The sequence below is a fragment of the Monodelphis domestica genome, chromosome 7 (genome assembly GCF_027887165.1).
Source record: "Monodelphis domestica isolate mMonDom1 chromosome 7, mMonDom1.pri, whole genome shotgun sequence".
NCBI lineage: Eukaryota > Metazoa > Chordata > Mammalia > Didelphimorphia > Didelphidae > Monodelphis > Monodelphis domestica.
In genome coordinates, this window is record NC_077233.1 from 110,605,125 (window position 1) to 110,621,939 (window position 16,815).

Below are 16,815 nucleotides of genomic sequence, written 5' to 3' on the forward strand. Positions count from 1 at the left end.
TGGAATCAGAGAATTCTAAACAAATCACGTGTTCATCAACTAAAGAATGGCTTAACAAACTATGGGACATAAATGTAATGGAGCATTATTGTGATGTAAGAAACAATGAATATGACTACAGGGAAGCATGGAAAGATTTCTATGAACTGATGCAAAGTGAAGTTAACAAAGGTAAGAACAATATAAATGGAAAGAATCACCAGAAAATAATCAAAAGTGGACAAGTGAATCAGCTAGGTGGTTCATTGTTTTGAGAACCAGACCTAGAGATGGTAAGTCCTAGGTTCAAATGTGGCCTCAGAATTTTCCTACCCATGTGACCCTGGGCAAGTCACTTAATTGTCCAGCCCTCTTCTATCTTGCAGCCAATACTTAGTATTAATTCTAATTCTAAGATGATAGAAAGTAAGGGTTTTTAAAAAAAGGGGGAACAAGTAGGGCTTCAGAGAGGAGATTAAATACCTCCCTTTTTGCTCTACTCCCACTCCTCTGCAGAGGTAGGAGATATATTAGTATTGATTATTGCAAATATTTTCAGATTTTCCCCCCAGGTATTGCTCAGTTTTGCTGATTCTTTTTCCTATTCTTAAAAAAAAAGAAGTAGGCTTTGTAATGTAGGATGTCTATCTGGAAGGGGGAGGAGAAACAAAGGGAAAAATGGGCAATATAAAAATAAAAGATAATAAAAATTTATTTCTAAAAAGATGTTTCCTTGGACTTGTAAAATAATGGCATCATCAATTAAAAGCAGTAAATTTTTAAGCCATATTTGAAAAAGTACTTAAGCCATTCACTGAATTCAATTTCTCTTAGATTCCATATCAGTTAGCCAAGGTGTGTGACTTTGAACAAGTCACTTGACTCCTTTTAGTTTCAGCTTTCCCAATCTTTAAAATGAGGGGATTGAAACAACCTGCCTCTAAAGGCTTTCTAGCTTCAAATCCTATGATCCAGTGTAATCAGAGTATTGCTCTGAACTGACAGGTAAAGAATGGCCTGACAAATAAACCCACAGTCATACAAAGGCACTTGTAGCAATCAAAATAACTCACTTCTTTACAGAGTGCTGCCCTCCCTCTACCTCTGTGAGGCAGGTAGTATTATTATCCCCATTTTACAGACAGGGAATTTGTAGTCCAGAGATTAAGTGAATTGTCCAGAAGCTAAACCAGGTTTTCTCATTCTCAAAGCCAAAGTACTCTTTCTATGACACCACACCAATTCTCGTATTACTTTCAAATAGTCAGACCACAGCACAGCATAAATATAAATTTAAAGATTTAAAAACCTTTTTTTCAGAAGAATGAAATAGCAAGCCAGATATATTCTAAAAGACCAAACGGTTTGTTCTTTTGAAACCCAATACAGGTTAAATATGATTATTTTAAAAATTCAAACAAAATTATTTTCTTAGAACAAATTTTGTAATTAGGTGTTGCTTAAAAGAAGCAGACTCTTTCTTGGGGCTTAGAAGCCTTTCACACATGCATTTCTGCTGTAACGGTTATCTGGAGGTAACCTTAGAAATAACTCTTCCCCCTCCCCCACCAGCTCCTCTTTACAATAGAGGAAACTGAGACTCAAGAGACTACATAGACCAGAGCCAGTTCCACTGCCCCGTTGCTGCCTCTTGGGGACTTGCTTCTCCTTTTGTACTTAGTTCACAGCCAAATCACAATAAGTTCTTTTCCATGCAATCTATACCTATTCCCTATGGATGGATGAGGAAAAAATTCCTAAATAGATAATTAGGAAAGTTTTTGGGCTAACCAGCATCCCTCAGTGCTGTCTTCAAACTGTGAAGCCTATTGAGTTAAATGTTATTCTAGAAGCTTTGGAGTGATGGCAAGGACTCTGGATCTGAAGTCAGAAATCATTGGGTCAAATTCTGGTCTGCCACTTACAATGTGGTTAGCTCTAAGCAAGTCCCTTACATGCGTGGTGCCTTTTATACCCTGTTCCGTAAAATGAGGATGAGGTTGGTTGTTTTTCATTCAAGACCAACTCTTGGTAACCCTATTCAGGATTTTTTTTTTGGCAGAGGTACTAGTTTGCCATTTCCTTCTCCAACTCATTTTACAGGTGAGGAAACTGAGGCAAACAGGGTTAAGGGACCTGCCCAGGGTCACACAGCTGGGAAGTGTCTGAGGCCAGATTGGAGCCTAGGAAGAGTGTGATGCCAGACTGGGAATTCTACTGCACCACCTAGCTGCCCCCAAATGGGGGAGATACCCAACCTGTCTGCTGCACAAGGCTACCATATGAACCAACCCATGAAGCCCTATAACAACATCATGTATCAAAAAATCACATGTCCAGTGCTCAGCATTGTACCTTGGTTCATATTTAATTTGAATGTCAAGTGCTGCCATCTCTCTGGTACTTTTTAGTTGTCAAACATCCCTGTTTCCAACAATATCTATTTAGTAAATAGCAAAACATAAAACATTTTAAGATATTGGAAAATTTTTATTTAGCATCCAGTACAACATATATTAAAATTCTGTCCCAAACCACAATGTTTTCAGTAAAATAAACATCAATTTCATTAATACAACACAATATCTGCAACCTTTATAACAAAATGAAATAATTAGTAAATGAACACTGAATTCTGCACATGGTTAATAACCCTTCTTTGTTCAGAATATATAAATGTGTCTTTATTTCAACATTTCACTTTTTACATAGTTCAATAAGGGAAATACCAGTCCACTGAAGTGACAGAAGGGTATTTCACTGTACGACTGGAACTATTATCTTTTGGTTGTGATGGGACTGTCTGCAGAAAATGAAAATGTAATTAAATATTAATCTGCCTCTAAATGAGTCATGTAGAGTGTATAAAGCTCCTCCCAACCCACTCCTTTTTAAAGGTACATAAAACTGTAAATTCTTTCATATTAGGAATGACAAAGTATTTACCACTCTCCATGCTCCCATGAAAACAGCTACAGAATTAGCTTTCAACTAGGGTAGTCTGATCAATCTATGTTTCATGAAGCAAAAATAATCTCAGCAAAAAGTCTTAAAAATAAATACGAGCAAAGAAAAAAGGGGCCTCTTCCTCGAAATCCATGTTCCCTACTTTGGGGTTGGTCTTTTGCCAAAGACACCACCAATTGAATGATGACTTCTGACTTACTTAATTAGGAAAATACTATTAAATTGGGATTTCAGCCCAGTCTTATATTCTGTCCCTTAGTTTGTCACAGTGTAATTTCCTTCTCTCTCTCTTCTCCTCTCCTGTTTCCGACTTACCTACCTACCTACGAATTCTTTGTGAAGAAAAAGGTTAGGGAATGATGCTAATATATGGAAAGTAAACATTGGTTTGAGAATACAAGTTGGAACTAATAAGCTTTTGACTACATGTACTAATAGAATATTAGTTTAGATTTGGCATTTAAAAATCAGTATCACCAACCAAAAAACTCTAGATAATTAAAAACAACCTAAGCAAAGGAACATGTCCTGCCCTCAAAATTTCATATCATTTCAAGCCTTAGCTAAATATGGATCTGAATCAGGACAGTAGCTCCAGGACATAGATTGAGTGAGACATCCTGGGAACTGAAGAAGAGTTGTCAGAGCATCATGGGGAGACACAATGAATTCAGGGAATTGGGATCTGAACATCTAGATGACTGACATAAAAGTGGCAAGTTCCTATGGAAAGTCAGTAAAGAACAGATAAAATATAATCATATTCTACCATAATTTATGGCTAGACAAATAGAAAACGATCTAAAAGTGGTTAAAGGGGAGGAGAGTCTGTGAAATAAATTCAGAAACTAGAGATTTTAACTGAATGCTAGACAATCATTAAACTAAGATAGAAGAGAAAGGGTCTGATTTACTACTAGATGGATATATTTTCATTCAATTTTGACTGAATTATACCTCAGAATTATAAGAAATAGAATTACAGCCAAATGGAAAAATGTACTTTAAAAATTAAAAGTATTTTTATTTGAGGATGATCAGCAATGGATGATAATTTCTATAAATTAATCACGTTTTCTTTATAAAGTTAGAGAAGAAACTAAGGAAATTGGTTTTTGTGTATAATGTGCCTATTTCTGAGTCAAAGTCAGTGGTTTGATCGTATCTTGTAGCTGAGTACCTGGGAAACAGAAAGGGTGATATTCCTATAGTATCTTCACTAACATTAGTCACCACTCATGGACCTTTGGTTATAAAAACACGAGGTTAGGCATCTAGGAAGTTGCCTAATCTTCTAGGCTAGGAACAAGCTCTTCAATTCTCTACTACACATCGCTCCTGAGACATAGCTGCCTAATGCTTATTACTGTCTCTATACTTTAAAACTTTACTTCCTAATCACTAGCTCCAATCCTTTAGTCCTTAAGAATAAATCAGATTAGATAATAAGAAACAGACATCAAGTCAGCTGGCTAGATTTCTGGGGTGGCTTTAAAAAATATTTTTGGAATTTTTTTTTTAAATCCTTCCATTTAAGGGAGAATAATTGACCAAAAAACAGTAATTTTTATAACATAAGAAAACTGAATTTAAGAACTTCTTTGACAAAGAGAATTATTCCATTTAATAAGTCCAAGGCTTAGTATAGTTGAATAACATCATCCCATTCAGCAAGAGGCCAGATCCCATTGGGCTGCACGTTGGGTGGAGAGCTCTTCCAGTCCCAGGTCTTCACAGGAATCATCCAGGTCTTGCCATAATTGGCCTCAATGTAGTTGATGGTTTCACAGGGCACACGGACCTTTATTTCCACAAACTCAGCCCAACAGAGTTTAAATTTAGGGAACAGGTATCTGTGATAAAACAGAGTTAAATATGAAACATTTATTTTGCAGATATTAAACTTTAAGAGTTAGAAATACAAGTTTTTTTCTGCCTCTATGCTAATTTTTGAGTAATCCCAATAACTAATAAGAGAACATAAATAATTCTGGAGTATATTTATATATTGAGTAGACTTATTCATCTTTCCTTTCATCACAACTTGGGATTGCTATCATTTTAGAGCATGTCTGATTCCCAAAGTCATCCATGTTTATTCCCAGCAGTCTTATGCCTCAAATGCACCTCAAGAATTATATAGTTCATTATCTTCCATCCCCAGTGCAGGGTCTCCTTTGCTTTTTTCTTTGTATCTCTGACACCAATTCAGCACCATGCCTTGCAAATAATGGGCACTTAATAAATGTGTGTTGAATTGAATCTAATTATTTCTTCAGTTTCTAACTTTATAATTTTTTCCAAAGTAATTGTATATGACTTCTAATCCAGGCCAGGTAATGTTCGTTAAAGCTAAATTAATTGTACCTGGTGCAATTTCAGTGAACTATTTCTTTGAAAGAACAACTCTTAGAAATTCTCCAAGCAGGCATGCTTTTGAAAACTGCCATGGGAGTATGGGGAGGGGTAGCTGGGTAGCTCAGTGGATTGAGAGCCAGGCCCAAACATGGGAGGTCCTGGGTTCAAATATGACCTCAAGACACTTTCTAGCTGTGTGACCCTGGGCAAGTCACTTAACCCCCATTGCCTAGCCCTTACCACTCTTCGGCCTTAGAACCAATACATAGTATTGTTTCTAAGATGGAAGGTAAGGGTTAAAAAAAAAGAAAAAAGAAAACTGCAATGGGCCATGTAATAAAATGCTGCCTAAAAGCCAAATTTTAAAATTTTGGTGTAAGGTTATTATGTATCAGTTTCTGAGGAATGCTTGCCTTTCATTTGATGAAAGTAATTTTCACTAATGGTATGTGAGTGGCAATAGCACAAAGTTGTTATTATTCAATTCTAAACGGGGAACCCTGTGATGACCATGGGGTTTGTTTGTCCTTCTCCAGAAGATTCAGACAAACAGAGGTTAAAATGATTTGTCCAGGGTCACACAACTTCTAAATGTCTGAAGCTGAATTTGAACTCAGGTCTTCCTGATAAAATCCACTGAGTCCCCTAGTTGTACAAGGTTAGAAGGCTTTAAAATGATAGCAGAATTGTTCCCCTTTAGACTACAGGAAAATAAAAATAGGCATTAAAATGTAATCATATTATAGAAATAAGATTAAGCATTTCAGCATCTCTGCCAAGGAAAAGTTGGATCCTAGCCATGCCTAAATACATTGTGCTACCAGATGAACATCACATCAAACACGGTGATGAGAGTATCAAGTGTTCTCAAGTAAGCAGTGCATACTTTTCTCTGCTGGTGAAGGCAACTAAAGGACAAACCCAGCTGGGGTCTGAGAATAAGAAACCACATCATATGATAGCTGTTCTGGAATAAGATACTGCACTAAGCTGCCTTTTAATGCTCCCAGTTTTGCTTTCTGTACTCCTATTAATGTCATGGCTCATTTTGTTTGTAAGGAGAACATCCACCTGTCTTGTCCCATGCCATCATGTTATGTGAAGATTAAATTTAACTCTCCCCTGGTTGTGAAAATGAAATTAACTCTCTCCTTATTGTAAAAATTAAATTAACTCCCCTGCCCATTTTTAGATTTAATCACCAAAAATGTAAAACACTCTACTTAAATTTGAGTAGGGAGATCTGCCCATTTTTAGATTTAATCACCAAAGGTGTAAACACCCCATTCACACTTGAGTCGGGGAGATCTGTGACCCATGTGTGCAATAGTGGGTGACAAATCAGAATTAAACTGACTGCCCCTGGACAGTCCTAAAGCAAAGTTTCAACAGTGACTGGTAGATGTAAAATTAGGGGAAGGCACAGGAAGTGATGCAAAGGAAAGTGTCTTAAGAGGGAGTTACAACTTCCTGAGTGGAGTTCTACTTGGAGTTATACTTCCTGTGTGAGACAGTTCATTCTTTGGAGCTGAGACTGGAGAAGAATCTGCTGATTGGCCCTGAGACCCTGTTCCTGGTGAGGCTGTTCTTAAATCTCTTCCTTTGGACTAACATGTGGTGAGTGAAAAGAGATGACTCCTTTCCTGAATTTTCTGAAGAAACTAGCCTCAGGAGAGACTTACCTCTTGAGAGACTTACCCAGGTCCTCGGCTACAAGGGCCAAGGCCTTTCTGGTTAAGGACTAAACACTTCTGCCTGGGTTAAGTCAGGGGTCGGAATAAATTACTTAGTGCTTAGGCTAGATATCTTACCCTATACTCTCTCTGATTTTCTTACTTCACTCTTTCTACATTTTGTAAATAAACTATAAATAAATCTCTTTGGAATAAATTAAGTTCCTGGTGACCCTATTTTAAATATAATCCAGTCCAACCTTTTAATATAATTAATCCTTTTTTTCTTCCTACAGTTGACACTACTAAGTTGATATGTGGCAGAATCTTTAATTCCTCATTTTCTATGATAGCCCCCAAAGCCTCACAAACATCTGAATGACAGGGAAAAAAAAATCACAGGCCCAGTACAGATAGAATAAATATCATCTCTTCAGAAATAAAGGAATTTATAAACAAAAAAGTGAAATGTCAAATTTTAAAGCTAATGAACAATTTCTAAAAATAACCCAAAGGAAACCTAACTCAATAGTTTATTCTTTATAAAACTATTTTTGGTGGAATTTTTTTCCCCTCTAAAAAATTTTAACAACATTCATCAAAAGGAAAGAAAATTCTGACTCCCTAGTGGAGATAGAAAGGCAAAGTAATCATTAAAATGGAATAATTATTGTTTCCTAAAAGGCTCAATCCATTTAATCCAACAAAAATTTATTAAGCCTCCACCATACAAGAGGCTCTATGCTAAGTGTTCTAGATCCACCTGAAAAAAAAAAAAAGCTTTTGTTCTTAAGGAGCTCACAGTCTGCTACCACAGAGATATAACATGTCCACAGATAGATGTATATAGGTGACATTTTGAGGAAGGAGCAAGCACTAACCACTAAAGGGATTAGGAAAAGCTTCCTACAAAACATATTTCTATATTATTCATTTTTGTAAGTGAATAATCTTATAGAACCAAAACCCAAAAACATATAGTCAGATGAACAAGTGACAAATCATATGCTCTCATCTGCATTCCTACTCCAACAGTTCTTTCTCTGGAGATGGATGGCATTCTTTTTCATAAGCCCCTCAGAATCTATCTGGATCATTTTATTGCTGTTAGTAGCAAAGTCTATCACACTTGGTCATTCCATAATAGTGCTGTGTACAAGGTTTTCCCACATATACTTATTTCACTCTGCATCAGTTCATGCAGGTCTTTCCAGCTCTCTTTAAAATCATCCTGTTCATCATTCCTTACAGAACAACAGTATTCCATCACAGTCATATACTACAATTTGTTCAGTCATTCTGCCAACTGAAAGACATCCCTTTAGTTTTCAATTCTTTGCCACCACAAAAAGAGCAGCTATAAATATTTTTGTACACACAGGTCCTTTCCCATTTTTTAAAAAATCTCTTTGGGATGCAAACCTAGTAGTGGTATTACTGGATCAAAGGGCATGCATGGTTTTATAACACTTTGGGCATAATTCCAAACTACCTTCCAAAATGGTTTGATCAGTTCACAATTCCACAAGCAATGCATTAGTTTCCCAATTTTGCCACACTCACCCCAACATTTATCATTTTCCTTTCCTGTTATATTGGTCAATCTGATAAGTGTGAGGCAGTACTTTAGAGTTGTTTTAATTTGCATTTCTCTAATCAAGAGGGATTTAGAACATTTTTCTTATGATTATTGATAGCTTTGATTTCTTCATCTGAAAACTGCCTATTCATATCCTCTGACCATTTATCAATTGAGGAATGCCAGTCTTACATTTCCAATTGCCTCTGAGAAGGGGAAGAACCAATGAGAATAACACTTGGGAATGTGCCAGCCCACATATGACTATAATGCCCACAATTCAAACTAATTATTGTTCTCCAAACACCCATCTGTTACTGATTTGTCTACTTTGGTTAATGGATGCACCATTTTCTCAGTAACTTAAGTCCCAAATTTCGGTCACCTTTTACTTTTCCCTCTCCTCTATATACCACATAAAATATTTGCCATATATAAATCAGTTGCAAACATTTTTCATTCTATTTTTATCTTGATATTTATATTCATGCACTTCTTTCCATTCCGTTGACATTGTACTCATTACTTTTCACAGCAATCTTCTAACTAGCTGGATTGTCTTTCTAGACTCTTTTCCTTCAACTATCTCTCTCTCTCCAATTAGAGTTAAGTGACTTGTCCAGGATCACACAGTTAGAAAATATCAGAATCTGAATCCAAATTTGAACCCAGAACCTGCCATCTCTAGGCCTGGCTCTCAATCCATTGAATCACCTAGTTGTTCCCTTCTAGTTGTTCCCTTTCCCCCCTCAGATGTATTGATCATTCTATTGACATATTAATTTTCCTAAAGCATTTTACACAAGCAGAAAGTTCTAAGACCCTTTGTATAATTTGAAAACCATGCATAATAGCAAACCCCATTATTTTATAAGTATTTCTTATACAGACATACCTAAGTACTTTGTGACTTTTCTCGGGTTTATCACAGCTATCAGCATCACTACTCTTGTACTTTGAGGCCATTATGAATAACTAATCTCTGACTCAGACAACTTGCTACAAGCAAAAACACAGATTGATGTGGATCTAATGTTTGTTGCAAAATAATGTTAATGGCTCTTACTACTGATTCTCAATGCTGCAAGACTTTACTCTTTATATTGGAAAAATGACATAGATTTAACACACAATTAAATTTTTTTATTTTACACATTTTTTCTGCCTTTATTTTTCTTAATTGCCAGTTGTGTATACCTGAATTTGTATATTGAGTTCTTTTAAAACAAGGTCCTACTGTACTCTACCTTCAATTGCTCCCCAAAGCACTACCAAGTATAAAGCCTGTCTCTTAGAAAAAAAAAATTTTTTTTTACCAATTACGGGTAATAAATTTTTACACAAGTTTTCCTGTTATATGATCGAACTTATTTCCCTCCCTTCTTTCCTTTCCCTTTCCCCCTCCTGTGCTGACAGACAATTTGTTGCAAAACATGTTTTCATACTGTTCATTTGGGCAAGTGAGAAATCTTATAAAATCAAAACCTCAAAACATAAACCCAAATAAACAATTGAAAAATTATATGCTTTCATCTGCATTCTGGCTCCAGCAGTTCTTTATGAGGAGATGAAGAGCATTTTTTATCATAAGTCCCTCAGAATTTTCCTGGATCACTGAGAGTAGCTAAGTCTATCATAGTTGATCATTCCACAATATTGCTGTTACTCTGAACGGTGTATTCCTGGTTCTGCTTATTTCATTCTGCATCAGTCTGTGAAAGTCTTTCCAACTCTTTTTGTAAAATCTGATCTCTTAAAACTGACATTCAAGGCTCTTCACAATCTAGTTCCAATCTATATTTGCAGCTCTTTTTTTAATATTCTATTTGCCAGTAAATTTAGGGTTTGACAACAGAGGTATAAGGGGAACTTGTTGCAAACAATTCTGTCCCTCATGAATTTAATCAAGTTTATTTAGGAACTTCATGTTATAGTCCCAGATTCAGCTATTCATATTTGTGACCTTAGGTTTTGGTTTCAATTTCTTCTTCCACATGAAGATAATCATATCTGTTTTATACATTTCGTAGTATTGTTGTGAAGATCAGACACAATAATGTGTGTAAGCTTTGAACAAAGAAAAATGCAGAAGTTACTAATTCTTGGGAAAAAGATCTCTTTTAGGAGAAAAACTTCTATATGAAATGTAACTGCCATTTTGCATACTGTATGCACATGTAGTAAGAACATTCTATGCATTCAAAGTTCTTTAATTGTGCACCAGCTTCAAATGAGTAATTGAGAAGTATAATGAAGAAGACCTAAGAAATGATCCATATGTTGTGTTGTAAAACACAACCACATAAACAAAGTGGGAAATATAAGACTTGCAGAAAAGTCAGCTTTAAAGGATACTCATTTAAATAAATTACCAACATTTGCTGTCTTTCAGCTTCACAGCTGGTAGCACTGGGGAAAAAAAAGAAAAAAAAGGTCTCCTGAAAAACCAAATCTACAGAAAAACTCAGTCCTGTAGCAATGGGGATTAGAAGTAGGAGAACTCAACAGAAGGTCCTACTCTAGAACTCCCTACCAAGCCAATGGACCTGGGGGCATTGCCACTTACAGCTCTGCTTCTCTACAGTCACTTTTTTCTCAGTTCTTCCCTCCTCCTGGACTTCCAAGACCTCCAGGGCAGGGGTTGGGGGGGCAAGACTGCATTACAGGGAATTGAGAGCAGTCTTAGATAGAGCAAAGATCTCAGCATCTTTGTCATTTAGTATACCTGTGTGACACTGTTACAATAATTAGCTTGTTTAAAGCCTAGAAACAATATAATGGCCCCAATGATCTCTGTGGTTCCTTCCTATTTGACTTTATGAAGCTTATTTTAGATAAAATTTTAAGTTCCATTACAATTGCTCCAAGCCCTCAGTTAGAAAATTCCTAATATGTAGGCAGAAGTTTGAGTTTTTGGTTTCTTAGGGAGAGGTGAAGTCTCTCACACAATGGCTTTGAATACTTCATTTACACTTGGTTCTAATTGACCGATTCAATCAGAAAGTGTTCTTGCCTAACAAAGGTAATTACTTTAAGTGGTAAGAATAATCAATGAAGATCTACCCACACAATTCCTTTTGGACATTTCTGACAAAAAATTATATAGTCTCTGCTAAAAGACTTCTAGGGCTAGAGCACCTCTCAAGGCAGCACATTCCTCTTTTATACAATGCTAATAATTTAAGAAGTTTTTCCACTTATAAACAAATGTCTTTCTGAAATAACCATTTAGTGTTTCTAGTTCTTCCCTCTAGAGCACAAGTGTAATCCCTGCCCCACATGATAGATTCTACCACCCACAGTCTTCTCTTCTTCAGGCTACGTGTCCCCAGTTCCTTCAAATAAACTTTGTATACTGTTGTCTACAGTCCCTTCACCATTCTGGTTACCCTCTTCTGGGCATGCTATAATTTGTCAATATATTCCTAAACTGAGTCAGTCAGGTCTCCAAGTGAAGTTTGACCAGAACTATCATCAGGATTCTCATCTTCCTCTTGTGGACACTGCCTCTATTAATATGTTCTAAGATCACATGAGTTTTTTGCTGCAATGTCAGTCACACTGTTGACTCTCATCAAGACACAGATCTATCTCACTCAAACATGAACTTGTCCCAGGCTAGAAAGCCAAATGGTTGCAATTATCATTCTTCTAGTGCAAAAGAAGCAGGTCACTTTTTTTTTTTAACCTATAAATCCTCAGTATCAATCCTAAATCAGAATAATAAGGATTCAGCAATTGGAGTTAAGTGACTTGCCCAGGGATGTCCAAAATCTATACCTCTCAGAAATGTTCTAGAAGGTACATGAGTATTCAACTCTCTTTCCAGAACCTCAGACTCATATTTTTAAATCAATTTTATTTCTCCTTTCCTTTTCAATTACATTTTTATCTAACTATCCAAAATAAAAAATAAAGGAGAAGAAGAAAGTAATTCAGACAAGCTAACCAAAACAGTAGCTTCATCTCCAATGAAGAAGGATGTTTTCTCATCTCATCTATTAGGACATTGTATTCATTATAGATTCATATTAGATATTAGATTCAGTGTAGTTGGTATTCAGCATTTTTATTTCCACTTCTGCTGCTGTAGTTACTGTGCACATTGCTTGTCTGATTTTACCTTACTTCATTCTGCATCATTTCACTTAAGCTTACCCATGCTTTTCTTATAGAACAGCAATATTCTATTATAATCATGTCCCAGGATCCATCTTTCATACTGTTTCTGAGACATTTGCACCTGGATGTACTATCTACATCCCAAATTTAACATGTACATTAAATAAATTCCAGAAGCTCCCTATTACTTCCAGGATCAAATATGAACTCCTGTTTGACATTTACAACTTGGTCCCTTTCTTCATTTTCAGACTTCTTACATTTTACTCTATTTCATCAACTCTATGATAATAGCCCTGGAATATTTGCTCCATCTCTTGATTCTGTGTGTTTTCACTGGTTGTCCCTCATGTCTTGAATGGTCTCCCTCCTCATTTCTGCCTCCTTGCTCCCTTCAGGGCTCAGCCTAAATCCCACCTTCTATAGGAAGACTTACCTGGTATCCCTCTGCCTCCTTGCCACCAGCTGCTAATATACTTTGCCCTCTGAGATTGCCTTCTATTTTGTATATATTTTATATACACATGTTCTTTTCACATTGTCTCTTCCATTAAAATGTGAACTCTGTAAGGGCAGAAACTGTTTTCTATTTTCTCTGTATCCCCTGCACAATGCCTGGCACACAGGAAGAATTTAATAAATAATTAGTGCCTGGCATATCCAGATGCTGAACATGATGCTTTAAAAAGCCAGTCTGGTATGCTTCCCAGGAAACACAAACGGAAGTCATAGCTGCTAGATGAGACAGCATTGCAGGGCAAAAGAAAAATAGCACTGTCATGTGGCATACCATGAGAAAAGTGTCACCCTTGATAGTAGACTCCATGTGTCCCTCTTGGGTATCCCTGGTGATGGAGAAGGGGGCTGAAATTAAAGTCTACGGCCCCGTGAGAGGCTAGAAAGAAACCTTCTGTCTGAGACCAGCTAGACATGATGGGGGGGGGGGGGGGGGGAGGGAACATGACAGTGTACCTGCAATGGGATGTGGGAGTTAAGTTGGATGATAGTGAGAGTGTTCCTACTCTCTCTCTGTGACACATTGACTATAGGGAATGGTGAATCACTGTCTTAATAAAAACATCTGGACTTACCTGATTACAATAGGGAAAGGAGGTCTCCCCATCCTAGTTTACTTAGGAAGAGATATGAGAATTCAAGCCATTAACAAGTAGCTATAGAAGATGGCTGACACTTTTACCAGAATAGTGAGCAGCTTTTTGGGGAGTCACAATACTGTTTCATCATCATCATTCTTTTTTGGAAACCCTATATTAAAAAATAAATATAGAATTCATACTTAAATTTTTTTCCTGATTTGGCCTGAGTGCCTCCATTCCACATGTGATCAGTCTCTTCATAGAAGAAAAAAATATCAAGTTTCACATCATCTTTTCCCTGGAAAGATAGTTCCAAACTGTCTTGTACCTAAAGAGAAGACAAGATTTTGACTAGAAAACAGGAATAAACAGACATCAACTATGCCTAGGTTATTCAGTGTTATGTTACCTTTACAAAATGAGTATTAAAGATCAAATTCCGATCACCTCATTTAGTAAGTATGGACATGAACAAAACAAAATATCACCCCCCTCAGATATTTTCCTTTAAAAGGTGAAATAATTATCAAATAAATCCTTATGATCACTATAAACACTTAGAACTTTTATAAAATACATTAAGACAGTGTAGTCATCACTGTTTTGACAAGTCTTGGGAGGTTCTTTGCCTCATCTTGGGAGATATGCCTGCCCTTGGAAAAGCAACAAATCTCTTTTACTGTCATTATCAGGTCAATAAATGGCTGCCTCAGGACTCCTACCAAGAAGTCATCAACCAATACTATTCATCTCTTCTTCATGTAATCCTTTGATCTAATATCATCTACGGATAAAAAATAGGTGTTTTCTTTTCAAAGCATCCAACTCTGTCTTCAGAAAGTCTCATATTATTAGTCTCTGAGCACCAAGTCTTCAATGGTCCTCCTTTCCTTCTTTGTATATAACATTTCTTCTCTGAACAATCTTTTGACAAAGGTCAGGCTTGACCTTTACATCTTCAGATAATTTTTTTCTTTGCCTTCAAATTAAAGTCTTTCTTTAGCCCTTGTTCTGTATTTTTTAGGAATACTTTATTGCCCTTGATGACTCTGTAGGTGGCGGAGGAATTCCTCAAGCACATTTACTTTCTCTTCTAGGAGGGACACCAATCTGCACTTTGAAATTATACATTATACAAGTGCATCATGATAGAACATAAAGTGAAATGTAAAATGCAATGCTGCCTGGATTTCTAATGTGCTAGAAATGAAGCTGTTTAATTTAGGGTTTGATGATTTTCTTTTTGTAGCTGGACTTTGCTTTTTCTTCCTCATGCTTGTCTTGTGTTTCTTTTTTCCCTAGTACTTTCTCACTTCTCCCAAACAAATTAACACAGTCCTCTTGCTATTAATCACAATTTTAAATCTACAGAAAACCAAAAGAGAGGGAAAATAAAGTTTCTTTCTTCTCTTTCCAGTAATCTTCCCTTCCTCAACTTCTTCCTTCTTCCCTCCCCCAGGCTAATAAACAGCTGCCAATCTTAGCTTTGGAAGTTTAATTCTAAGAATCAAAAACAATTTCAGTTTTAGGATGATAAACCTGTTGATTATTTATACATGATGTGCATTAAGCATGGATCTAATGTGAGAGAAAAGGTATCACTATGATACCTATACAATATGACTAACTGCAGTGTAATGGAGCTCAAGATTCTTTTACATTTTTCATTGTTAATGGAATGGCAGGTTTTCCTGTTATTCCTTAAACAGAAAGGACAAGTCACAACAAAATCATTATTTCTGCTAAAGTAAGAGTGATAACAAACATAGCATGTGCATATTTTTACCACTTTCAAGTCCACAAATACAAATTTACTTTACATTATCAAGAATTAAAGAAATTGTTAAAAGCTGACCTTTCCAAACTTGTGTTTTAGTGAAAGTCCTACATTCTGAAAAGCTGTAATTATATCTGATGTATAATCTTGTATAAAAATTCCCAAATCCACATCTTTACTGTGAGGAATAATACTGCACTGTCGATACCAGCCTAACAAAAAGGGAAAAAAAGGAGAGGGAGAGAAAAGTAGAGGCCAACACAATATTAATCACTGTTCCATACACATTTTATATTATTTGGGTCCCATAACACACAGTAACTTGGGGCACATTACTAGCATTCAAAGTTTTTAATTAATTTAATTATTATTCAAAGCCAAACAGTATATAACTGCCTACATATGTATTTGATAGAAAAACTTGTCTTTTGTATATTTTTTTTAAACTTGGTTTAAACTCCCCAGAAAGGATGTTTCATTTAAATTTTAAAATAATTACAAACCTAAAAGTAAATACTAACATGAAAATGCTCATTTTAGCAAGAACATATCAAAAAGGCTTTCCTGGCTTCCTTCAAGTCTCAGCTAAAATTCTACTTTCCAAAAGAAGCCTTCCTTGATTTCTACTCCACTCTCAATGCTAGGGCCTTTGCTCTATTATCTTCAATTTATAAATATATAATATATAAATGTCATATTTATATATAAATATATTTTGTACACAGTTGCTTGTATATTGTTAGCCTGCAAACTCCTTGAGGGAAGGGGGTTATCTTTGCTTTTAATTGGTTTAAAAAAAAACACAGTGTTTAGTACAGTGCCTAGCAAATAATAGGTACTTAATAAATGTTAGATAGTTTGTAAGTACTATACTGAATAGTAAAATAGTTCATTGATGGGTGAAGGAAACTACCCCTCGCTTCTTCTCAAAAATGATTTGGTATTTTCCCCACTTCACTCAACCAATACCTTTTCTTAACTAAACTGTACTAAACCAAACACTGGCTATTATAAAAAGAAAGGCAATACTGTCTTAAATTTTCAGTGTCATTGTTGAAAAACATTTGAATCTATGCTATAAGTCTTGTTCTAAGCAAAAAAAAAAAAATCCCAACAATCATTTATAAGAAGTTTTAAAGGGTTTGTAATGTTGATGTATTTCCCCTTAGATCTCTAAGCACTGGGCTCTGATCATTTTATCAAAAATAAAGGCAGACAGCTTTCTATCTTTTTTTGGGGGGTGCAAGGTTCAGTTCACAAAAG

General features: G+C 35.9%; 1 protein-coding gene across 6 annotated transcripts in view; it reads right to left on the reverse strand.

Annotated features, from left to right (window-relative positions):
- Window positions 1-2,448: 2,448 nt before the first annotated feature.
- The window catches only part of FKTN (fukutin), a 71,278-nt gene continuing 56,911 nt past the window's right edge, over window positions 2,449-16,815 (reverse strand). For all 6 annotated transcript variants that reach the window (XM_001366187.4, XM_016424283.2, XM_016424280.2 and 3 more), the window contains 3 exons: window positions 15,631-15,764; window positions 13,976-14,103; window positions 2,449-4,799 (listed from right to left, as the gene is read on the reverse strand). In XM_001366187.4, coding sequence (XP_001366224.1) covers window positions 4,586-4,799; window positions 13,976-14,103; window positions 15,631-15,764 — 476 coding nt within the window. In that variant the 3' untranslated portion in view covers window positions 2,449-4,585. The remainder of the gene's footprint in view (window positions 4,800-13,975; window positions 14,104-15,630; window positions 15,765-16,815) is intronic.